Below are 26011 nucleotides of genomic sequence, written 5' to 3' on the forward strand. Positions count from 1 at the left end.
GAAGCAGGCTCGAACCCATGTACCATGAGATCATGACCTGAGCCGAAGTCTACTGAGCCACCCAGACGCCCCTACCAACATTAGATTTTAGAGAAATAAACCAAAGACCTCCTCCCCCAATCCCCACCTCTCCTTCCTACACCTTCCTATCTTCTCTGGGCACACCTAATGGTAAAGAAGAACAGGGTTTGAGTTTCTGGCTCTGCCAATTTCTAGCTTTGTAACTATCACTCGGTCACTTAATCTCTCTCTGTCTCAGTTTCTTCATCTATAAAATGGAAATAATATTATACTTTCTCATGGGACATGTAAAACACTTAGAGAAGAATGCCTGGTAAACAGTAATGTTACATAAATGGTCTAATAAGGAGCTAAAGTCCATGAATAGATTTAATCCCATATTACTTAGGCCAGGAGGAAATATCCTAGAGCTATACAGATCTAAAATAGCCCAGCTTCCTTGATTCTAGGCCCTGCATCCTTTTATCTATTTATTATGTTAAATTGCTATGTTATCTTAAACTTAAAAAAAAAAAAAGTAGGGGGAAGAAAATCTGGTGGAAAGAAAAAAGGCACATCACTCGATTTGACATGTTGTGTTCTATTTAGATTCTGTCTGACAAATAAATTGTAACCTCTGGTAATGTATAAATAATGACGTGGGTCAAAAATGCAATGTCTAACATGGGGACCTTTGGTATTAAACAAAAAGAGATGCGTTTTTTCTTATGGAAACGGGAAATTAATTTGCGAAGCAAAGCTAAGGTTTTGAGAGGCTTGCAGGTTAGGTAGAATGACAGAGGGCAAGTTGTGCGAGCTCCCTTACCAAGGAAGGTCAGGTTGTCATTTCTTCAGTCCTGGCCACTACCTTAGTGCCTCTAGCAAACACTCAAGACAGGGCAGCTTGGACTGGGCTTGATTCAAAAACTTAGCACCTTGAACTGTTTTCTTACCACCACACCATTTACAGCAATGATGCTTCAGGCCAGGGTACAGATGAACCATGTCAGCTGCTTCAGCTTATCCAAACTAGATAAAGTAGAATAAACAAAGTATGATGGTTTGGAAGGAGCAAAATACAGAAGATTATGAGAAGAGAGATCTACAGAAAAGAAAGTCTTCCTAAAAATGCTGAGACAAAAAATAAGTGATAGTGATCAAAAATATGGGTGACTATGGGATGGCAGGATGGGGGTGAAGTGGATTCCTCTTAGGGTGGTTACTCAGCCAGCAGTCTGAGATGGAAAGCCTGAGGCAGGCAGAAAAATTAATAAGACACTTCTCAATGGTCCAGATGAGAATAACAATCACATCAATCGTAAGAGTAAGAACTAAAATAAAAACATAAAGACATTCATATGAGCCATCTATGAGTTGAATCAATGAAACTTGTAGTAAACTAAGCTTTAGGTAGAATTTAATGCTCCTGGCTTGGGTGGCTGGCTGTGTGTTGCTGTCATTCCCAAAAACAGAAAATACAGGAGAAAAAGTAGTTTTAAGATGATAAAATTGATTTTGACATTCTGAATTGAAGAATCAGCTGGACAACTATGCAAAGACATTCAGTGGAGGAAAAGTACATACAATTTTAGAGCTTTGGATAGAATAGTAAGACAAATATAAAGGTCTGGAAATCATCAATACATCATTAAAGTTATTGAAGTTTGAATGAAGTGAACTAGAAAATGATAAGAACTGAAAACAACAAAACACCAAGGAACAATTCCTAGTAAAACCCAATTTTAAGAAGAAGTCAAAGAAGGGAAACCTATAAATGAAAACTAAGAAAGAATGGGCAGAACATAAACTGAAGGAGAATGACATCATAAAAATCAAGAGAAGGAAGTTTCAAGAAAGAGGAAGAAATTGTTCACTGGACTTGGCATCAGAAACCGTAAGAGGAGTGTCAGGTGGGGCAGTAAGACAAAAGAAAGTGCAGAAGGTAGACAAGTAAATAAGAGGCAGAAAAGAAAAAGATGCTAAAAATGAATGGGAAAGAAGCATGGCAGTGGAATGCACAAGGGACTGAAGGTGTTGATGAATGTAAAAATAAATCAGGTTAGTGTTACAGTAAGGAAGTGTGTGGGCCAGAAGGACAATCAGTTCGACAGTGGGATGTTGCAGTACAAATTACCAGAAGTAAAGCAATTCTGGTCATGCTAGGCTCCAGCCTTACAAGAGGGTGCTGAAGAAAACTAGATCTGAAAGTCATCAAACTAAAAAAAAAAACTATAAAAAGAGGGTCTTGAACTGGTTGTTCACTAAGGTGAAGATCATACTAATACAGCAGAATCTGGGAGAAGAAGAGCAGAATCTGGGAAAAGAAGAAAGAATGAAAATCTGCACCCATACCTTCTACGACTGCAGAGGAATCACCAAAAGGTTGACAGAACACAGCAACAAGGAAAAACAAACATCATGATAGAAACACATACATCTCAAAAATATGGAAACGCAACGGTCTATAATTTAGAAGAATAGGAACACAATCCCAGTCAGACACAGGGGAGCAGTCCAAAACTGAGCCACTTTCATGGAAAAGATTCCAATGTTAGAGCTTAGTTCCTATGAAAATGAACAGTAAGAGTGAACTCTCTTTAAAAAATACTCAGAGTGTAGGGGCGCTTGGGTGGCTCAGCCGGTTAAGCGTCCGACTTCGGCTCAGGTCATGAACTCATGGTTCATGAGTTCCAGCCCCGCGTTGGGCTCTGTGCTGACAGCTCAGAGCCTGGAGCCTGCTTTGGATTCTGTGTCTCCCTCTCTCTCTGTTTCTCCCCCACTCGCACTCTGGCGCTCTTTCTCTCTCCCTCTCTCAAAAATAAAGAGCAAAAATTTTCTTTAAATAAATAAAATAAAAGCAAACACCAATGACATTCTTTTTTTTAATTCTAAGTAATAGAAGATTTTCTGCACTATTTCAAGTACATACATACATTTTCACATCTTTAGTATATTCAGAAAGGCAACATCTCATGGAAGATATTTAAATGCACACAAATCCAGAGACAAATATTTATTTTAAATGTACATAAATCTCAACTCTATTAAATTCTTAATAATACAATGAGTGGATTAATCAGTCCCTTCACTTCTCTTCTTGCTAATAGGTTTCCAATTTTGTAGGTTTGTTCAAAATCTTAAGGGATTTTTAAACTGTTGATTTAAAGTTTTAAAGCTAGTAGTAATATTAAGAATTTGATCATTTGGGGGGGTTTAAATTGCTTTGATAATAGTTGATTAATAAGTTAGACCTTTTGTTGCTAGAAGAATAACATCTCTTATACTCATTAGTATTCTTTTCTGTTACCATTAATGATAGTAACTGATCTGATACTGAGTCACCTTCTTATCCTGCTATTGGGAGAACCTACAGTCAATCATCTTTCCTCTTATGAAACGTGAGTTTTCAGGAAGACAAGTAGAGAGAAATATACAGCCAGGGAAAAAACAGTTTAGACAGCTACTAAAATTAAAATTGAGAAAATATTTTTTTTAATATTAAATGGTACAATTTACAATTTCTTCCACTATATCCTATCATTACAAACCATTTTTCAGGGGTTCTTCACTTGATCTTTTAACTGCAGTATTTAATAAGTGCTCACATGAGAACAAAAGTCTTGTTGTCTGTAAGTAATGAAAGAATTCTTTATCTTGGAGCTCGACTCCCCAAAGCACAATTACCATAATACCATAAAACTCAAGAGTTTACGAAACATGAAATAGCAATAAACTTTTGCTATCAAGAATCAGGATTCTATTTTTCTCAAAGCTGTGTAATGAAATGTAGGAAATATTCCATATGCAGAAACATTCAAATAAAAATTTAACAGAGCTGACACTTCTTACATTTAAAAGATATATTTCTTAAAAATATGTTTTCAAAAATAATTTTTCTAAGTCATAACAAAAAAATCAAGTAACAACATATTGATGACTTCTAAAGCCTGACTAGGTATCCTAAAATTTCAATGGGGCGCCTGGGTGGCGCAGTCGGTTAAGCGTCCGACTTCAGCCAGGTCACGATCTCGCGGTCCGTGAGTTCGGGCCCCGCGTCGGGCTCTGGGCTGATGGCTCAGAGCCTGGAGCCTGCTTCTGATTCTGTGTCTCCCTCTCTCTCTGCCCCTCCCCCGTTCATGCTCTGTCTCTCTCTGTCCCCAAAAAAATAAATAAACGTTGAAAAAAAAAATTTTAAAAATAAATAAATAAAATTTCAAAATATTGCTAATAAATTAACAACACAAACAACATTTATTTAGCAGTAATTATTACCTTGTACTACCCTAAGGGCTTTTCCTAGATTATCTCACTTCCCAAAGACAGTAAGATTATTATTCTCATTTTGCAGATGAAGACATTGATAACTACAGAGATTAAATAATGGCCCAAAGGTACACAGTAACTAAATGCTAGAAGACAGACCCAAACCCAGTGCAAGAAATGGTTAATATGTTATCAACAACCATACTATAATGATATTAAAAGTATATGACTGGGGCGCCTGGGTGGCTCAGTCGGTTAAGTGTCCAACTTCGCTCAGGTCATGATCTCACAGTCTGTGAGTTCGAACCCCGTGACGGGCTCTGTGCTGACAGCTCAGAGCCTCGAGCCTGCTTCGGATTCTGTGTCTCCCTCTCTCTCTGCCCCTCCCCTGCTCATGCTCTGTCTCTGTCTCAAAAATAAATAAAAACATTAAAAAAAATTTTTTAAGTATATGACCTTTTCCCTTTTATTTCATAGCATACTATAATACAACAATTCACGAAGTTTTGTCATTTATTAACATTTTGTATCATTATTCAAATTGCTAAGTATCATGTTTTCATCTCAGAGTCTTAATTCAGGTGGATGCTTATAAGATTTATCTCTGTAGGCTTTAATTATAATAATTTATAGACATGTTTACATAAATATTCAATACCGAAAATTTATTTTAATTTTCCATTTAAATTCTAATCTACCGTTTTAATGAAAAGAAGTGTCACAAATGACCCACAGAACATGTAATACCAGCTCCTTGATATTTGCTTTTAGAACTAAATGGACTATCCAGTGGCCTAGGTAAGTGTAACATAATAAAAAATAAAATAAAATAAAGGTCCACTACAAAGCTAAGACAGTTCAAATTACTCTGTTTTGACATACTGACGTGCTCCACTGCTCCCAACTATTTAATTCATTCTAGAGAAAAATGACTACATCTCTTCAAAAGCAGTAAAGCTCTCTGGCTCAATGCCTGGCTGACTCTTGCCTTGATAAGATAGTGTGGAAAAATTACTATCATCATAATCATCATCATCATAATCAATACTTTAAACAACTTTTCCTGTCAGCTGAGTCAGGATAGGACAAATTCTCTTCTTATTAAACTAAACTGCCATTTCAAGAGAGAGTGGCTTTGAATATCAACTTTTGCAGCTCAAATTCTGCAGGGGTAGTATTTGAACATGGGTTAAATAGACAGGAAAAAAAAACAGAAAACAAATAAAACATTTAAACTAAAAGCTACTGCCCTATTGTCTTGGGTACAGTATGCCAAAAATGTGATGATTTATTTGAAATAATAAAACCTGAATATTATTCATGTACATCATCAGCTTTTCCTAGAGGGTAAGGTATAGGTGTGATTTGTTCATCTTTTTCCTTGGTTTTTTTTTTTTCCTTAGCAGCACACAGTAAAAATAGAGATTTTATTAGCAAACGAAAACATTCTTATTGTAAGCATTTTGACATTTTTAAAAAGCAGGTGCTTTTATTGCTGTTGCTAATACATGTACTGATAGGTCAATTTCCTTGTTTTTTTTTTTCTTTTTTGCTTCTGTTTTGCCAATGATACAAATACATAATAAGACAAGGAAAATACACACAGAAAGTAAATATACGGTAAGACAGATGATTCACAAGGAAAGGTAAAAGGACTAATATAGAGCTCTCTAGTCTATCATGTTGTAAACTTGTATTTTAAAATGATCTAGAATCTGTATAAGTATAGGCACCACTGGGGAGCATGGGTGGCTCAGTTGTTAAGGGTCTAACTTTGGCTCAGATCATGATCTCACAGTTTGTGGGTTCAAGCCCTGCATCAGGCTCTGTGCTGACAGCGCAGAGCCTGGAGCCTGCTTCAGGATTCTGTATCTCCCTGTCTCTCTGTCCCTCCCCTGCTCACACTCTGTCTCTCTCAGCCTCTCAAAAATGAATAAACGTCAAAAAAAATTTTAATAAATCAATAAATAATAATACATGGATTATTGAACATGGAAACTAAAATATATTTCTGCAATGCAATATAGAAATATTCATTAAAAGCCATAAAATGGTCTTATTCATTGACAGAGTAATCCCATACTTAAGTTTTTATTTTAGGAAAATCATCAGCAGGGGCTTAGAGATGACTATTAAGGATTTATTTAGTTATATATCTATTTATTTATTTGACAGAGCACATGCATGTGAGTGGTGGAGAGGAGCAGAGGGAGAAAGAGAGAGAGAGAGAGAGAGAGAGAGAGAGAGAGAGAGAATCCCAAGTAGGATCCATGCTCAGTGTGGAGCCCAACATGGGGGTCCATCCCAAGACCCTGGGATCATGACCTAAACAGAAACCATGAATCAAACACTCAACTGACTAAGCCAGCCAGGCACCCCGCTATAAACATTTAGAGGAAAAAAGTATATCAGCGTGAAAGCAATCTAAATGTCTAACAACAATAATACCTAAGTAAATAAATATAATACATTCATATTATGGCATACTATACAATCATAAGTACTCTTGTTTCAGAACCTACTTAAAGATACATTTCATGTAACAGATTTAAGCAGATGCACTTAACAATATGTTCCAGAAAACAACAGTTAACAAAACTGTATCTTCTCTGGTATAACCCCGTTCCTGTAAACATAACCCTGAAAGTCAACATGTACAAAATAAATGTGTATATGTGTATAAGTAAATAGTCAAAGATTTTATGTGCTCATTAAAATGTCCTAACTGCATTAAAGTGTTCTCCAAAAAAAAAAAAACTATTTAGCATAGTATTTGTACTCTAGAAGTATTAAAGACCAAAACTTGATTTTTAAAATAAAAGATAAAATTTGATAAATTTATTAGCAACTGAATTTTCAAATAAGCTTAAATATAACATCCTGCCTTGTTTTTGTTATAAAACTAGTTGTAAAACTAGCTATCTTTGGGTTGTCCATCCAAGCACACACCAACCCTTCTGAGACCACCCCATCATGCTCAATCTTGAAGCTGCTCCTTCCTTATAAAATCATATATATTTGTGACACTTAGTATATTCATTAACACTTATTATATTTGGCTACTCATGCATATTTTTAATATTCTTGAATCTCTATAGACGTTTTGAATAGATCTAACAGTCTATTTCTTTCATTGTGTCAGCTATTGAATTTATAACCTACCATACTAATCCCATTTCATTAAAAGAGCTCTTTAAGGCATATAAATATTTAAATCAATTTTTACTAAGCATTACCTAGGATGTGCTCCTATAAACTATTTATAATAGCTCCTATAAGCTATTTTTTTAATCCTCAAGTTAGCTAACATACAGTGTAGTCTTGGCTTCAGGAGTAGAATCCAGTGATTCATCACTTATATATAACACCCAGGGCTCATCCCAACAAGTGCCCTCCTTAATGCCCATCACCTATTTTCCCCACCCTCTGCCCATCCATCCCCATCAATCCTCAGTTTGTTCTCTGTATTTGAGAGTCTCTTATGGTTTGCCTCCCTCTCTGTTTTAATCTTATTTTTCCTTCCCTTCCCCTATGATCATTTGTTAAGTTTCTCAAATTCCACTATGAGTGAAATCATATGATACCTGTCTTTCTCTGACTGACTTCTTTCACTTAGCCTTATACCCTCCAGTTCTATCCATGTTGTTGCAAATGGTAGGATTTCATTCTTTTTCATCTCAGAGTGGTATTCCATTTTGTGTGTGTGTATATATCTATATATCTATATCTATATCTATATGTATATCTATAGATATAGATATAGATACAGATATAGATTTAGACATAGATATAGATATAGATATAGATCCATTTTGTGTGTGTGTATATATCTATATATCTATATCTATATCTATATCTATATAGATATAGATAGATATAGATATAGATACATAGATATATAGATATATCTTAATCCATTCATCAGTTGATGGACATTTGGGCTCTTTCCATAGCTATTTTTTTAAATAAAATAACACTGACATTCCTCTTGATTTCCTCATTCCAATACCAGAGAAAGCATTTTTGTAGCCATTGTTGTTTTAAAAACGGCATAGCCCTCTAGACGTGGGGAAATCACTAAAATGTTAAAATAGAAATTAAAAGGAATAAAACTAAGTATATAATACTAGTCCAGCTTTACCTCTCCCCACACTTGGTTATGACCTTTCACATAATCCATTTTAAATATGCCAAACCAGCAAAAAATATAAAAGGACAGCAGGGGAGAGGAAGAGGGAAGATTATATAAAATTCCCACAATCTGCTTTAAGTAATCAACAGATACCTGCTACTGCCAGATAATATATTTATTAACGAGCAGGACAAATTACACTTGTCTGATTTAATGGCTGATTATAAGACAGAAATATAGTGCCACAGTCTCTGGGATACAGGCCAGGTTTTAGAAGACGGCCCTAGCCCCCCACCACCACCTCCTCCTCTGGAGCTTGGACCTCCTGCTACCCCCATAACCTGGCAGGACCTTCAGGGTTTTCTTCCATGATCTTCTGATAATGTGGGACATGCTCTCCCAGATAAAGAATGACTTTTCAGTTAGGAACCTGAATGTTCCATTACTCATAATCCTGATGGCTGATCTACTTTAAAATTTCTAGGTAAAACAAAGTTGCTGCTTCTAAGTCACTTGCCAGTAAGGAAGATTTCACCTCAGCTATAGCTTATACACATATTCCCTTCCTATCATCTACTACCCAGCACTGAAAATACCAAAACTTCCTTAACACATATACAATTAAATGCTGATTTTGTTAAAAGATTTGCGTTCTTGAGATCCATTAATCAATGTACCACAGAGGCAATTCAGAGTGACTTACCATTTTCCAAAGGACCCAGTTACAAGTTGAGGTAGTGTATATTACATTACAATTTCCTTAAGGGAATTTGAGAGCACTCACATGTTGAGCCATTCTGTTTATCAAGAGACTTAGAATACCAGGAGAAATTATAATTTCCTCTGAAAGCCGCTCAAAAGTGAAGGAAAACTATCATATGTTTTAAAAAGTATACTCTAAGTTAAAATTATACTTGAAATTACAACAATGGGTTCCCTACCTCATGATAGCTATCATCTCTTGCCCAACCTGCATCCCTCCTCACCTACCTAAACACACGCACACACATTTTTCTTCCATAAACAATTCTGATTTTGTTCATTTATCTAGAAGTGGCAGAGTTATTTCAAGGAGGCTGAGTTTACCTCCAGTCCCAGAGGTTGAATGAAAGTGTTCTAAGCTATTCATACTGGTCTCATTACACTCACCATGGTTTTATTTGGGCATGGGCATGACACAAAACCAATTCTATTCAATAGCACATGAGAGTAAATCTGTTGCAATGCTTCTGGCACTGAATTTTCTCACTTTAAATAAGGGTATAAGACAAGGACAATTCTTTTGTCCACCTCTGGACTTTGTCACTGTATACCATACTTGGAACTAGAACAGCCCTTCCGGGACTAAGGGGTAACAGTGCCGAAGATAAATAAGTAACATCTGTCAGGGGATGTCAAGGGTAAAATGGAAATATCCTGGGTTCTAAAGCCAACCCTGAAACTACTCTAGCCCCAGAATTCTTGTTTTTAGAGTGTATTAATTATTAAGATTATCTTAGAGTGCTTTTCTATAATTTGCAATTACAAGAATCAGTAGAGAATTTCTGCTATTTGTGCTGGGTATTTAAGTTCTTTTTAGTTGAGTTTCTACCTATAAAATGCATGTGGGATTGCTTTACCTTTCTAGTCATGTTGTAAAGAATCCAAAAACAATAAATTTTAAAAGGTCAAAATACAATGTAGTAGCTTTTACGTGTACATATTATGCGTACAGAATACCATCACATAATCGTTCTTCTTCCGTGCTAACTTCATAATTTGTTCAAAACTTATATTATTCCTAATATAGTATGCTATACAATAATTATTTGTTATTTGTCCTTCTTCCCTTTCTGAGATAAATGAAGGTTGGCAACATCTTATTCTTTGTTTTCAGAGATATTAGCACATACCACAACTCATGGTCAGGGCTTAACTATTGCTTGTTGGATTGAATTACATTTGATCAATAACAAAAGTGTGTATACTAAATCGTACCTTTCTTGGATGCTTTGCAAGGCATAATTAGATACTACACACTAGAATTTTGCCTCCTAGAATTTATAATCCAAATATGTAATATCAAACTGTATTGAATGAACATGACACTTTTTTGTATTTCTTCTCATTTCAAGACATTGATATTCTTCGCCCTAACTCATTCTCAAATTTGTTAATGATACTTCCAAAGTTTTCTATTGGATATTTTTATCAATTTTCATTATCCCTGTTCTATCTCTTTTAGCCCATTAACAAGTTTAATCTCCCCACTTTTTTTCTTCTGAACCCTTACACATAGTTCCAAAGTAATAATTCCACTGAAGCTACAATTTTTATACCACTTATTTAAAGCTGCTCAACAATTCTCCAAAGTCTACAAAAAAACAAACAAACAAACTCTTTCACTTGGCAATACAAGTCTCCTACAATCTTTCCCCCAAAACTATTAATATCCATTACTGATCCTCATGTGTCCGATAGTTTCCAAATTAGTCTTATAACTGCATGTTTTCCTAGAATATGCCCTGTGGAAGACCCACTGAACCTCTGTGCTAGCCATTACTACTTTATTTCTAATAAATGAATCCTAATATATAAAATTTACTTTCTCCCTAGAACTCTCCAAGAAGCTTTTCCAAAACTCCCATAATACTGATGTACCATGTTCTAATTTATATAGTAGTTACTTTGTAAGTCTTATCCCTCCAACACAATACCAGCTCAAGGATACTGTGAGCGTGGGATCACATCATTCAAATATTTCTCATACATCATCACGCCTCACTGGTAGCAGAAGTAAGTTCAATTGAACACAATTTGGGAGGCATAAAGGGAGCTTCCCCTCACTTCACTATGTGAATTTACTAAAAGGAGACATTACTTGGAATATGTTGCAGAAGGAATAGAATCAGCAAGTCAGAACAACTTTATAATGAATGTTTTAATTAGTCTTTTTTAAGCATACTTTTAATTATATAATTCTGTAAGTGATTAGAATTTGTCTCTCTCCTACCTTCCATGTGGCAGTAAAGCTGCAAGTGTAAAGAGATGTCTGACAAGCTTCTTTCTAGCACTGAAAAGGAGGAGTGAAGTTAAATCAAAAGTGGTCATTCCATGTGACAAAAACAAATAGGTAAGGATCTGACTTAGGAAAGAGAGTAATAACAGGAATATACATGTTTTAGAATCACGTGCCTTCTATTCAAGGACTCAGAACATGCTTAGATAACTGTCACTGCTACATCTCACGTTTTTATTCCTCCAGAAAATCATCCTATTCATGTTAACACCGCAAAATTAAATACACTGTAAACTAGTGTAAGCACTGTTCCTCAATAAGAACAAAATTTTTATAAGATTTAAGACCAAAAAAAAAGCCCCCCTTCTGTTCATCCCAATTATATAAGTATTATTACCACTACCTAAGTGAACAGGAGATGAGTTGATCTTTCACACCTCCACAAGTCCCTTGGACGATGGCACTGCTGGCTGTCACGCAGATTGATGGCTTTCACAGAGCTGTTCCCCATGCAAATTTCAGAATTCACTTTAACAGTCATTTGAACTGTCACAGTATGAATTATGGACTGAAGCACATTCTGCTTTGCCATTTCCAAAGGAAAGCTCCTTGTGAATATCAAACTAGATGTAGAAAAGGCATTTTCAAGTCAAACTACCAGACCTGGCTTTAGAATAAGCTTTAAAAAACTACTTTTTTTTCCATGAAGGAAAAGAAGTCTCAAATTTAAGTGACCTCTATTTTTACTATAATAATGTATATATGTATATAAGTGGTACACTTACATATTCAAAACTGTGACTTTCTTTCCTTTTAAAAGTACTTTACAGAATTGATATTTTGGAAGTCTTTGTGTAAACCGCTTGTGTTACTATATAAGAGGATCCAAAATGAACTGAAGACACAGCTCTTTCCCTAGAAAGATATATGTTAAACCTGAAATGACATGAGTAATTGCAAAACAACAGAAAAATATGCAGACTTTTAAAAAAATAAGCAAAATATACTGAAAAGCCTGATTTGGAAAATGTTTTTAGTAACTCTGGCTTTGTGTCTAATTCAGGGTACAGTCATGAAAAAGGGGATGACGTGAACAGGAAGAGATTGAGTACAGCGTCAGGTCATAGTATGATACAAGCATGTCAGCAGCCATTAGCATGTGAGGCAAGGGGTGATTTCTGTGAATAATGACACTGATTAAGTTCTAAAAGGTAGTTTAGGAAAAAATAATGAAGGAATCAATTAATGAAGATCACTGAGTACTGAACTCGGTGGCTTAAATTTCATAGGATAAGCCTTAGTGACATAGCATAGGTTTTAAAACACAGCTGTATGTTAAAACCACGTTCAAGAAGACTATGATAAAGATACGAGGGTTAAGTGGGGATTGAACTGGCGATGGAACATTGTTAGAAGTGGGGTGCATAGAACAGACTCCAAACAATGAAGCACGAGAAGAAATGGAGATCAAGCATTTAGGAAAAGTGAGCTCAAAAAGAAAAATACAAAACCACTGCCAAGTTGTGAAATGGAGAACTCAGGGAGATTATAGTGAGATTGGTGGTGATGGGTAAATTGAAAAAATATGTAGTTTGGGGTTACATTTTATCAATTACTTAGCAACCAGAAGTCTGCTTTATAATTATGCACTTTATATATATACATATATATATATATATATATATGTATGTATATATATAAATCCATAAGTAAATTCAGGATACTTACAAACTCTTAACGGAATGTTAAATACTATGGTATTTACCATAGGCATTTGTGTGAAAAGAAACAATCCAGTGTCTGTTAGGAGGTGAGAGTGACCACAATTCAGTCTTATGCTTTGGTTAGAATCTTTGTAGACTCTCCATAAAGCTATGTCCATCCTGGCCTCTACTGACAATGTGCACTCAGGTGCACAACATGGAATATCAACTCTAAACTCCCTGCATTCTTATTTATTAATCAAAGTCATTTATATTTTTTAAAGTTTGGGGTTTTTTTTTTTAGTTAACTAAATTTAGTTTAGTGAATGCATTCATGTTTTTAAAACTATCATGAAATCTGGGGCGCCTGGGTGGCGCAGTCGGTTAAGCGTCCGACTTCAGCCAGGTCACGATCTCGCTGTCCGTGAGTTCGAGCCCCGCGTCGGGCTCTGGGCTGATGGCTCAGAGCCTGGAGCCTGTTTCCGATTCTGTGTCTCCCTCTCTCTCTGCCCCTCCCCCGTTCATGCTCTGTCTCTCTCTGTCCCAAAAATAAATAAACGTTGAAAAACAAAAAAAAAAAAAAAAAACACTATCATGAAATAGACCAAGTTTGGTTTTGATGCCCTCCCCATTTTGTTAATGTGAATCTTTTTTTTTTTAATTGAAATTTAGTTGACATACAATGTCATATTAGTTTCAAGTGTACAACATAGTGATTCATCAATTTCATACATTATTCAATGCTCATCGTGATAAGTGTAGTTACCATCTATCACCATACATTAGAGTATTATTGATGATACTCCCTATGCTGTACTTTTCATCCCTATGATTTATTTTATAACTGGAAATTTGTACCTCTTAATCCCCTTCACCTATTCCACTTGCCCTCCCATTCCCCTACAGCAACCACCAGGATGCTCCCTGTATTTATGAGTCTGTTTCTTTTTTTATTTGGTTTTTTAGATTCCACATATAAGTGAAATCATATGATATTTGTCTTTCTCTGACTTATTTCACTTAGCTTAATACCCTCTAGGTCTATCCATGTTGTCACAAATGACAAGATTTCATTCTTTTATATGGTTAACATTATAGTGTGTGTGTGTGTGTGTGTGTGTGTGTTTAACTTTATCCATTTACCTAGTGATAGGCACTTAGCTTTCTTCCGTATCTGCCATAAACATAGGGGTGCATTAGTGTTTTCATTTTATTTGGGTAAATACCCAGTAGTGGAATTACTGGATCATATGGTATTTCTATTTTCAATTTTTCCACAGTGGCTGCGCCAACTTCCATTTGACAAACAGTGCATGAGGTTCCTCCTTCTCCACATCCTCACCAGCATTTGTAATTTCTTGTCATTTTGATACTGTATATCTGACTGGTGTGAGGTGGTATCTCGTTTCATTTGCATTTCCCTGACAATTGGTGATGTTGAGCATCTTTTTCTGCGTCTGTGTTGGCCAACTGTATGTCTTCTTTGGGAAAATGTCTGTTCAGGCCCTCTGCCCATTTTTTAATTGGATTATCTGGGTTTCCTTGGTATTGACTTGTACGAGTTCTTTATATGTTTTGAATAGCAACCCCTTATTGGATATACAGTCTACAAATATATTCTCCCATTCAGTAGGCTTCCTTTTCATTCTGTTGATGGGTTTCCTTCACTGTGCAAAAGATTTTCAGTTTAATGTAGACTGTTTTTGCTTTTTTTTTTCCTTTGCCTTAGGAGACTTATTCAGAAAAATGTTGCTAAGAGCAAAGTCCAAGTGATTGCTACTTATGTTTTCTTTTAGGAGTTTTATGGTTTCAGGTCCTACATTTAGGTCTTTGATCCATTTTGAGTTTATTGTCGTGTATTGTATAAGAGAGTGGCCAAGTTTCATTCTTTTGCATGTAGCTGTCCAGTTTTCCCAACATTTATTAAAGAGACTATCTTTTCCTTATTTGGTATCTTTACCTCTTTTGCAGTTGATTAACTGACCACATATGTGCTGGTTTATTTCCAGACCTTCCGTCCTGTTCCATGGATCTATGTGTCTATTTTTGTGCCTGTACCATATTGTTTTGATTACTATAGCTCTGTAGCATATCCTGAAATCTGGAATTGTGATACCTCCAGCTTTGTTATTCTTTCTCAAAGTTGCTTTGGTTACACAAGGTCTTTCACATACATTTTAGGATTCTTGGTTCTAGTTCTGTGAAAAACACTATTGGTGTATTGAAAAGGAATGCACTGAACCTATAGATCACTTTGAGTAGTATGAGACTAAAAAAATTTTAAAGATACAAGAAAGGCTCATAATCCATCAGTAATCTCAAGTGTTCCCTTTATTGTCCTACAAGACATAACTGAAATACATTTATGAGTGTCCTGCAAATCTACTTCAAGTGAGTAATTCTTTCTAATTATATCAGGACCTGGCAATAAAGACATTACAAAAGTCTTATGAAACTTGCTATTCTTTTATGATAGGAGAGAGAATGAGGATAGTGCACACTAACTGAAGATCCACGGGAGCAATGTCTTTTCAGCCTGCACACCAAGTAAAGTTGTATTTCTCTTGAACTACTAGTTTATTTCTCATCTTAGGCAACTGATCATGTCTTCTCTGCTCTGGCTAATTTTGAGGTCCATCTCCAGTAACAATATAGGAACTCATAGAATTCACATTGTGTATCAACTCTACACCTGATTTGTTTTTTCCCCCTTATTATCTTTTCTCTCTGCTGTATTTTCAATTTATTTTATCCTATTGCATGTATTTATATGAACCATTGCAAATTTTCTTTGGAATAGATGAAACTAATAGGTAGGGTTACGTGTTAAACTCACAGTCAGTAATTTCACATTACCCCCATTTAAACCATAGCGAGAGGGGTTTTTTTAATTTTTTAAGTTTATTTATTTATTTTGAGAGGGAGAGACAGAGAGACAGAGAGTGCAAGTGGGGGAGGGGCAGAGAGACAGAGGGAGACAGAGAATCCCAACAAGGCTTTGCACTACCAGCACAGAGCCCGATGTGGGGCTTGAACCCACAAAATTGTGAGATCATGACCTGAGCTGAAACCAAGAGTCGGACACTCAACCAACTGAGTCACCCAGGTGCCCCCATAGGGATAGTTTTCATTATCACCAGAAGAGTGGCTGAGAAAAATGAATTTCATCCATGTACAAATACCTTAAACAGTAGAAGTGTGTAAGTAAGAAACTCCAATGTTCTACTAAGGAACATACAAAAAACAAACAAAACATCCACCCAAATCTAAAGAAAGACAATTGTAGATTAACTAAAGTTAACAAAGAGCTATGGGAAATGGATGACCTTGACCAAACCTTCTAAAGTGAACAGTTTAAGAATATTAGTAAGTTAATTATATGACCATATATGATGCCTTTTTGATTCATCTATACTTTGTTTAAACAAATAAAATCTGTTTTAGTTGTTTTACTAATTTCTTATTTTAATCCACTCTCTCCAGACTATCAAAAGAACAATGCTTTCCATTTAAAGAAAAGAACTTATTTTCTCCCAGAAAATATTACCAACTTTGAAAATTCCATAGCTTTTCTTTTGAGTTAACTATTGTAATATGGGGCCCAGAGGGATCGAGATGCTATATGACTTTTTTCTACCTTTAAAAGCATTTACATTTGTTTGTATTTTGTCCTGTTATTTAATAGCATTAAATCACATCTGTTTACATTCTAAACATAGTTGACAGGCATAATAATTAGATTCTGATTCTACCTTTTGTGATTATGTAACTTAGAACAAGCTATACATTTCTGTGCCTCAGATAATTCATCCATAAAAAGGGGCAAAGAACAGAGTTCCTCAGAGCTGGTGTGAAGATTAAATGAAATAATACATGTAACATGCTTAGAACAGTGTGTGGCATACATTAAGCTCTTGATAAATGTTCCCTGCCTATATAACTACTAGTTCAGTACCATTGGTTTTCACTTGATCTTCTGTATTTTCAGCAGAAATAGGTGAAATGGCACATGAACCCCTGTGGAGAGATAGGCAAGAAATAGAAAGAATGTATACACTGAAAGCTCCCCTTTATAATTTGCCAATGTAATCACCACATGTTACAGCAGTGACTAAAGTCGTTGCCATCACTCTTCACTGGTACTTGTGCAGCTTACTGATCACCTTATGTGACTCCTAGGGAATCGAGTGGTATTTCAGTTTTTGGCAGGCCCGAGACAGCAGGTTGTCCATTATTAAACTACACATCTGGTCCCCGTTGTTAATAACTGGTTGTCTGCAATATGTGGACAATCTACAAGTTTTCCCACAGGGAGTCAAATGAGGTTGAAATGTGTTAATCCTCTCTTATCCCTATTCACACAGTGATTTACAAGATGGGCTAAGTGTGCCCCTGTAATAACAATTCATCTTTATGATTCTGTGCAAAGTCCAGTACAAGAAAGCCAAGAACAAGCAGTCCCTTATTTCTTAGATGCACTGCTTTTTGGCTTTGTATGCAAAATCCATTTCTTATACACATTTACATACTGTGAAAATTGGAAGTAATACAACTCTGAGTTTAAGGAATGCATACACAGAGGACACAATTCTCACTCTTTAAAGCCATGTCATAACTGCAATGGTGCAGAGCACTAAAGCACAGTCCCAAAGAGAAGCCCAGTGAAGACTCTAAACAAGAAAAGGTCAAAGAATGGGGGACTTGCTGCCAGCCACAGTCCCCTACAGACAAGCTGAGCTTGACAGTCTGGGTTTGTTTCTGTTTACCTTCACTGCTTCTATTTGTCACAAATAGGTAAAGATAAATGTGATCGATCCAAGACAAAACTGTGGAAAGAAATCTCCCTGTCCTCTTTCCCCCCTATACTCAGGAGCATTTTCCCCCTACTCCTTTCAGGCAACTAGGGCTTTCCAGCCTCTAACTGACTCACTTCCCAACTCCAAACCCATCTGTATTTCTAAGCCAAAGGAAACAAATAAATCTAATACCACTGGTGCACTGAATTTGTTTACATGAATGATTTATTTTTCCAAGTATGTGCAGTGGTTCCTCCTTCCCTTGAAATTATACTACATCTTAGATTCTCTTTACAAGTCGGCTTGTTATAGTTCTATCTAGTTACTGAGGAATCAAGGTCAGAAATTTCGAATCCACTCTTATGCTTCTAGATGATCAGATGCAAAGGATCTGATGCCATTTTCAGTGCTTTCTTTGCCTTCATGGAGCCTGGGTTTTTATTTATCTGCTGTAAGCAAGCACATGGTCACTCTGCCACATGAGATATATGCAAATTAGACATTTCCGGCCCTGCTTATCCATATCTACCCTACTGAAACAGTACATTCAGTATGCGAAAGGACTCCACATCCCCTACCTTCACTTACATCTCACTTTCTACAGTTCCACACAACCAATCCTGAATTGGTACTGAGGATGAGATGTGATCAGTGCTCTAGATGCACCTTTGCTTTTTCACTCTGTCCTCCAAGTGATTTTCTCTTCCGTTGCAACTTTATTGCTATCTGATGATTAAGATCCTTGTGAAGAGAATTGTTGTTTTCATGATCCATTTAAAAAAAAATAAAAATAACCCATATCAAGTCAAGGCTTGTCAAAAAGTAAAAGTAATTGTCTTTCTGGATCATCATCTATTATTTTGATTATTTTTATTTAGCAACTTAAAACTCAGTAAAAGCATTAGTTTACAAACATCTTTTAAAATTTATTTTTGTTAATTTCTTTAAGTTTATTTATTTATTCTGAGAGAGAGAGAGAGAGAGAGAGAGAGAGAGAGAGAGAGAAAATGAACGGAGTAGGGACAGAGAGAGAAGGAAAGAGAACTCCAAGCAGGCTCTATGCTGACACAGTGCAGAGCCCAACACGGGGCTCGAACTCACCCACCACCCACCATGAGATCATGACCTGAGCCAAAATCAAGAGTCTGATGTTTAAGCAACTGAGCGCCCAGGCATCTCTAAAAAACATCTTGATTAAAGTATTAAGTATTGCTCATGTAGAGCACCTGGCTGGCTCAATGGGAAAAGCATGTGACTCTTGGTCTGAGTCATGAGTTGGAGCTCCATGTTGGATGTAGAGATTACTTACTAAATAAATAAACAAACAAACAAACTTAAAAATAAATAAATAAATATGCTCAGAAGAGGCCAAGCTAATTTAATTTCAAACTATAAATACATAAAGCAACTGGTTAGATTTCATTTTCTAAAAGTAACTTAGAGAAGGATGGTGCATAATTAAGACAATGTTGGGAATACATAAATACACTAATAAAAACAATTAACCACCAATGACAAAGTGATTTATGAACATGTAAAAACATTTTAATAGACAAGAACATGATTTGGAAAAGTCAATAAAACTATCACATTCACTATTAACAGCAAGAGAATAAAAGCATGGCCTAAGCTACAGTCACACCTTATGACTAAATACATTGTTAGTTAATTTTTATTTTGTACTAATAATGAAGACAAAAGCTGTAAGTGTTCAGCCTTCATCTGCACTATTTTCCAACTATCCTTCAAACGTACTTTTGCAGAGCTGAATGACATTACTAACAAAAAAGAGGGAAAGTGTGTTAATAATTTTGATAAGACAAGTTAGCTGAAGTCATTTTGCTGGTCATCCATAAAGAATTATGTTTTTGCATCTATCCTCAAGACTAATTTGAAGCTATAGAGAAATTATTTAGTAGAAAGTTTAATCTCCTTAAAACGTCAAATAACTTACGTAGAAAATGAAATTACTACCTCCCAACCTCCCTTATTCAAGACTTATTATATGTAGAAGTACTCTGAAAAGTTATAAGTATAATACAGAACAGGTGTTATTAACACATAAGCATATACAGAAAGTGGATATATATATGAGAGTCGGTAAATGGATCACACTTTAAAAGTAAATTTTATGTAAAAAAAATAAAAATAAAAAAAAGTAAATTCTATGTAATCTGAAAAGCCACATTTCAGTTCATAAGATCAGGTCAAAAGGAAAAAATCATATACTTTTTTATATTAAAAAAAATTCCTGTAAGTATTGATAAACAAAAATTACTAAAAATGCATATTTCTCTGCATTGTATATATTATACTATATATATATATATATACATATATAATCTAAAGTATTTTTCACCACTACCTACTTCAGTAGTAGGTAATTTTTTATTGCCTTATTCATGGAGATTTCCCTTAATATAATAGTGCTAAGAAATACAACATTATCTAGATTCTCTTAATAATACTTAAACCATTTTTATAGATACCGCATATGAAAAGTTGACTCCACTATACAAATAGTAAAAATAACATTTCATTCCTTTTTACTAACACAAAATATTTTAAAAGTGTATTTAATGGCCTGAACTTACAAGTTTAGAATAAGTACTTTATATCAAACGACTACTTTTCAAAATAATATATAATTTTGTTATGAGAAATAAAATTGGTAGGTTATATAAATGTGCCATTCCAAATCCATTGTTCCAATTTTATTATATAAAGTAATATACTTGCACTGTATGATATTTAAAATTACACATACTCCAAAAGCTATCCAAACATTTTCACCATTTTATAAATACTTCTTAAACTATTAATTGACTGGATTGCACTCTTTGTCAAATCCTTTTATATTTTCAATTATTACTACAATACATTAGGTGACTTGCTTACATCACTTTTAACTGCCACCTATAAAATATGAAAGTTACACTTAAAATGACTGGAGTTGAAACAACCGAACAGATATTTGAAAACTGAATGGTGTTAATTAAATAAAAGCCCTACTCCTGTATGACTGCAACAAGAATTGTCCATTAACAGTAATTTATCAACAGTGATGACAATTTATCCACATCAAGTGCATTGTGTTCCAAATTTTAACATTAAGTCACGATGAAGACTTGTTCTGTCTTAAAGCATTTAAAACTTGAAATTTACCAATCCTTAACTGCAAGAGAACATTCTAAATCTTTATTGTTTTGTGAATCACAGAAACATTAAAACAGAAAACAATAGATTATAACACTGCTACAATTCTACATATTACAGAATGGCTTCCATATAAAACCAGATAAATTCTGTCTCTAGTCATATTTTAATCACAGAGTAACTTTGAAGATACTAAGTATCCTAAGTACTAGATTCGAATGATATTGAGCACTTTGAGCCATCCCTAATACAGGGACTTTATTTCCAACCAACACTGGCTATTCTATCTACAAAGGGTACATGATCTTCTTGACAGTCTTAAAATTGAAATTCTGCAAAAACAGCATAACATAAACAATACTGTCAATATTTGGGTGAGGGGAGCTTATCCCTATATCTGTGAACACCTGACAAAGCACTGTTCCATATTCCTCCTTATATTCTTCCTAAAACCTAACTCGATAAGGCCCTGAGATGCAGCATGTAGTCAAATATTAGCTGAATGGATAAATGATCATTAAAGAAATACCACACGGACCACCTGAATTAGACTTTTTTATTTTACTCAGATGCCAAAGAAATAAATGTGAGGCATACCTGCAACAGATATCTCTAGGCTTTAGCAGTGTTCTCATTTAGCAACTCTCAAACTTATTTCATGGCCTCAGAGTCTTACGTTATTCATGTGCTAAATGTGCAGTTATCTACAATGCTATGTCTAACTCGGTTCTTTTATGTCCTACTCAGAAAAGGTTACCAGAATGCAATTCAGGGAGACATAATTATATAAAAATGGCATTTATACACACACACAAAGTCTATACATATATACACACACACACATATACACGTCACATGTACATTACATATGCACTTAAGCATGTGTGTTTTTCCCTACCAAAAGATGGTAGAGTATAAATTTAAGTGAAGTATCCAAGGTTAGTTTACAGAAAATCTGTGGGGTAAAGTAGTATGCTTTACTCATTTTCACATTCCAATCAATCATGCCCTACTAAGACTTAATTTAAAAATCTTAACAAGAAATGCAAGGTAGAAAGTGTCTACTTTCCCATCAGCTAATTCCTCCACCATTTCTAGGATGTTACTCTAGATGGAAAAGATACCCACCTTGGTTCAGATTCCCCCAGTGCATATCTTGAGCTAAGGATTGGAGCATAAGTAGTTTATTTGGGAACAGATCCCAGAATTGATCTCCCCAGTAGGGGAGAGGGGGAAGAAAGCCAATAAAGCTTGTAATATCAAACCAATTGCCACTGTGGGCAACTGGAGCTCAGTCCCATTGGACACAGTGTAGAATATGCTTTAGAATTATCCAACCAAGAAGTTAGAAAGCTAAGGTATTTATCTAACAATTCCTTATTTACTCAATGCCACCTCTGGCTTGTTCTCCAAGACCTGGGGAATTTCTGAGACCAGGGGGAAAAAGCAAACAAAAAACCTCAGGCAGAGACTATTCATAGAAAATAGCCTAGAGAATATGGACAAAACACTAAATGTATCCATTGGTATAAATCATCCACCTATTCTTACATGCAAGAGTGCTTTCTCCTCAGCTCCATAGGAATTGAGCACATGATAACAGAGTCAAACAAGAAGGCTACTCAGATTCAGTTGCAAAGAGAAATTTATGAGCATATGAAAGACAAAAAAAGATGACCTTACTTACTGCATATTAATTAATGATTATGAAGAAAAATTTAAAAAATAATTGAATACTGCAAATAGGAAGTGAAGAAGGGAACTAACATTTAATGAGCACCTAAACTGTGCTGGATGCTGTAAAATTATTCTTACAATTTCAGACAACTTAAATGGAAAGAATTGAGGACCTTCCTGAGGAATGTTGCAAAGAACAGAGCCCCGGTGTCATCTTTTCACTCATAAGATATATTACCAAGACAAGTATTTAATTGCCCATACACTTAGTTTCCTAGTCTCCAAAATACATACACACATACATACATATGCCCTTACACACACACACACACACACACACACACACACTATTAGCGTAGTTAACATATAACACAAGCCAGTGCTTAGTGCTAAGTGTTAGTTCTGTACCTTACAGAAACTATTGAATCTCATAATGGCTGAATGACTCACCCAAGACAACTCAGCTAGTGAAGAAATGAGCAAAGGATTGAAAGCTGAGTCACTATTAATCCAAGGATCTCGTCTTCAAAGATGGACAACAAATGGAACCAAAACTAACTATTAAGTTTTCATGAAGCCACAAAACTAGTCAAATGGATGAACAATTTTTTTAATGTTTAATACTTCATTTTAATAGTAAATACGGCCCAGATTTTAAGTTAAACTTAGCAGAAACTTTGATCATAACAGATATTTTAAATGTGTAAAACTTTTTTTAATATAGCAGTGACTTACTTGGGTAGTATTCGACTAACCAAAATTATTAATTACTGAAATATATCTTCAGCATCCTTAGACAAATGAGGGGAGCCACATGAACAATTCTACCTTGGATACAATATTAAGAAACAAACAACGCTCTCACCACCAAATCCAAAATATATTCTCTATGAAATTAAGTCCATCTCACGCTTTCCACCATGGGGATTTCTATTCTACATGATGATCCTAAGGTCCTCAAGTAACAAATACAGAATCAATCACTATGAACACGATGGTGCATTTGATAAGCCATTTAAACTAGGCCAATACAGTTTATCTAAAAGTCAACTAACACTGCAATCTGTTTAATATTCATGTCCTTATCTTCAGTCAACCAGAACACCCTACTTTCCAAGCATACTGGTAAACTGGAATTTGTTCTTTTAATTTCTAACAAATATATATATATATATGTTTTACCTTTAAGAGATTGCATTGAAATATTACCCTCTGAGAAACATCCATAACCTTTCAAATTACTAATACGAGACCAAAGAAGTCCAAAATTGATGCCTAATATAAAAGCCTCTGTGCATATGGTCAGAAGTTGGTATTGAAAGCTCAAACGGTGAGAAAAAAACCAGTGCTGAATGGGGAGATTTTGAACAGGACCAGTAATGGATCCTTTATGTAATTAAAATAGAATATTAATACCAAACTTCAAGGAAATATTTCAATTGAGTTGAGAGAGCCTAGTTAGTATACACAGATTATTTAAACACAAAAATATATGGCATGTGATACATGAAATGACTTCCAGAAAATACTAAATTCAATGAAACATAAAATGTGTCTTTCAAATAATGAATCAGATAGCCGGAGGAATTTCAGAAGTTTGACGAGGCAAAGCAGTGATGCTATAGATAGAACACAAGAGCAGTATTTTGCTGATAATGAATATTCTAGTTTTGAAACTTAAGTTTTAATCTTGTGACATATATACTAGTTAGGTTAAAAACACATTCATTATGAAAAGGTTGGATCATGTTATGCAAACACCATTATTAATCATAGTCACAGTTACCTGCTCAAAGTGAATATTTTCAATTGAAAACGTCATTTTTCCTAACTACCTGTTACATATTTAAAACAACTGTCTACCTACAACTCCAGATGTTAAGAGTATAAAATTCCCAGCAGCAGGTGAACACCTTAACAAGACAACACTGACAAGTAGTTAGTAAACAGGTGCAAGAGATTTTAAGTTTCTTATGTGCTTTTTCAATTACCTTGAATACATTTTTGAATTTGAGGAACAACACCTAAAAGGAAAAAATGAAAATTATATGGCACTGATACTGCGTGCCATTTGGATGTATTGTACCTCTCGTAGCAGCCTTATACACACCCTAGGAAAGCACAGATAGACAAAAGAATAAGTACCAAATAAATGCAATAAATACATTGCAAGGATAAGAAAGTGAAAAGGCAAAGAGTCCCTTGTCTACAGCAACTGCTCAATACAGTCAAAATGGAGAGACATACCAAAGAGTCCCTTTCCCTCTCTCCTCCCGTCTGTGGCTCCCTTTTTCTTGTCTCCTCTTCCCTCTTCAGCCTCCCCATCTCTGTCCCTTTTTCAGCTGTACTGACAGAACAAGACTGCACAGCACCACTTACCTGTCGTCGTTTTGCCATCCTTGGTCCCCTAGCAGCAAATCCCGAAACCTGTACCTGGGAGGCAGAGGAGGCACTTCGCTCTCCAAATCAACCATCCTTCCTCAAAGAGTGGGAAACAGAAAACGACGAACAGAGGAGTGGAGGGAGAGAAAAAAGAAAATTCTGCGGAGTAGAGGGAGGGGACTAGCAAGATGCGCGGTCCGGAGAGGGACGGGGAAGGGGAAGGGGCCTGGGAGGGGGAGGGGTCCGCTCCGAGCCGGAAGCTGAGGCTGAAAGGGGGCTGGATCCTCTCTCCTGAGGGTGTGATGGGGATGATGCAAACCGAGCCCAGGAGCAAAAAGTCTGGCTCTGACAAGAATCTACGCTGCCAAGGAACCGCCCCCAGGCTCGGCACCGCCTCTGGTCCCCAGGACTCGGGGGAGGCGGGAATGCAAAAGTTACTTCGCGGAAAAAAACAAAAAACAAAAACGAAAGCGCGTGGTGCCTAGAAAGAGGGGAGGGGGCGTGCGCGCTGCAGGCTGGGGAGGCACTTTCCTAAAAGGCGGGTCGAGGAGCCTCCTCCGAGGGCAATCCCGGCAGCGGGTCCCCGCGCGGGCGTGCACGCGGCACAGCCAGGAGCCGGCGAGAGAGGGACCGTGCGTTTGGTCCCAGCCGCGGCCAACCCGGCTCTCCCCGCCAGAGCCGTCGCAGCTGCCGCCGGGGGCCGAGCCAATGAGACTCCCCCTCATTAGCATAACACCGTGACGGCACGGAGGTGCCTTGGGGACAACCAATGGGGGCGAGCCTAATTAGAGGATTCCCGGGCTCGAGACCCTTCTCTGGGAGTCGGGGGCCGCCGGGTGTGGGGAGTGTTCCCAGGGGCCGCACGCGCTTTCGCGGGGCTCGCCTTCAGCTCCGGTGAGCGTGG

At 36.2% G+C, this 26011-nt stretch overlaps 1 protein-coding gene across 11 annotated transcripts in view; it reads right to left on the bottom strand.

The window, feature by feature from the left end:
• The window catches only part of KCNT2 (potassium sodium-activated channel subfamily T member 2), a 363773-nt gene extending 338008 nt beyond the window's left edge, over positions 1-25765 (bottom strand). For 10 of the 11 annotated variants that reach the window (XR_006706948.1, XR_006706947.1, XM_045456156.1 and 7 more), the window contains exon 1: positions 25105-25765. Coding sequence is in view for 9 of the 11 variants with exons in the window: in XM_045456156.1 (XP_045312112.1) it covers positions 25105-25199 (95 nt within the window). In the remaining 2 variants the exon portion in view is untranslated. Of the gene's footprint in view, positions 1-953; positions 1030-25104 lie in introns of all 11 variants that reach the window. The other variant, XM_045456155.1, reaches the window with a different exon arrangement.
• Positions 25766-26011: the final 246 nt, after the last annotated feature.

This window comes from Leopardus geoffroyi, chromosome C3, assembly GCF_018350155.1.
Source record: "Leopardus geoffroyi isolate Oge1 chromosome C3, O.geoffroyi_Oge1_pat1.0, whole genome shotgun sequence".
In the NCBI taxonomy this organism is placed as follows: Eukaryota; Metazoa; Chordata; class Mammalia; order Carnivora; family Felidae; genus Leopardus; species Leopardus geoffroyi.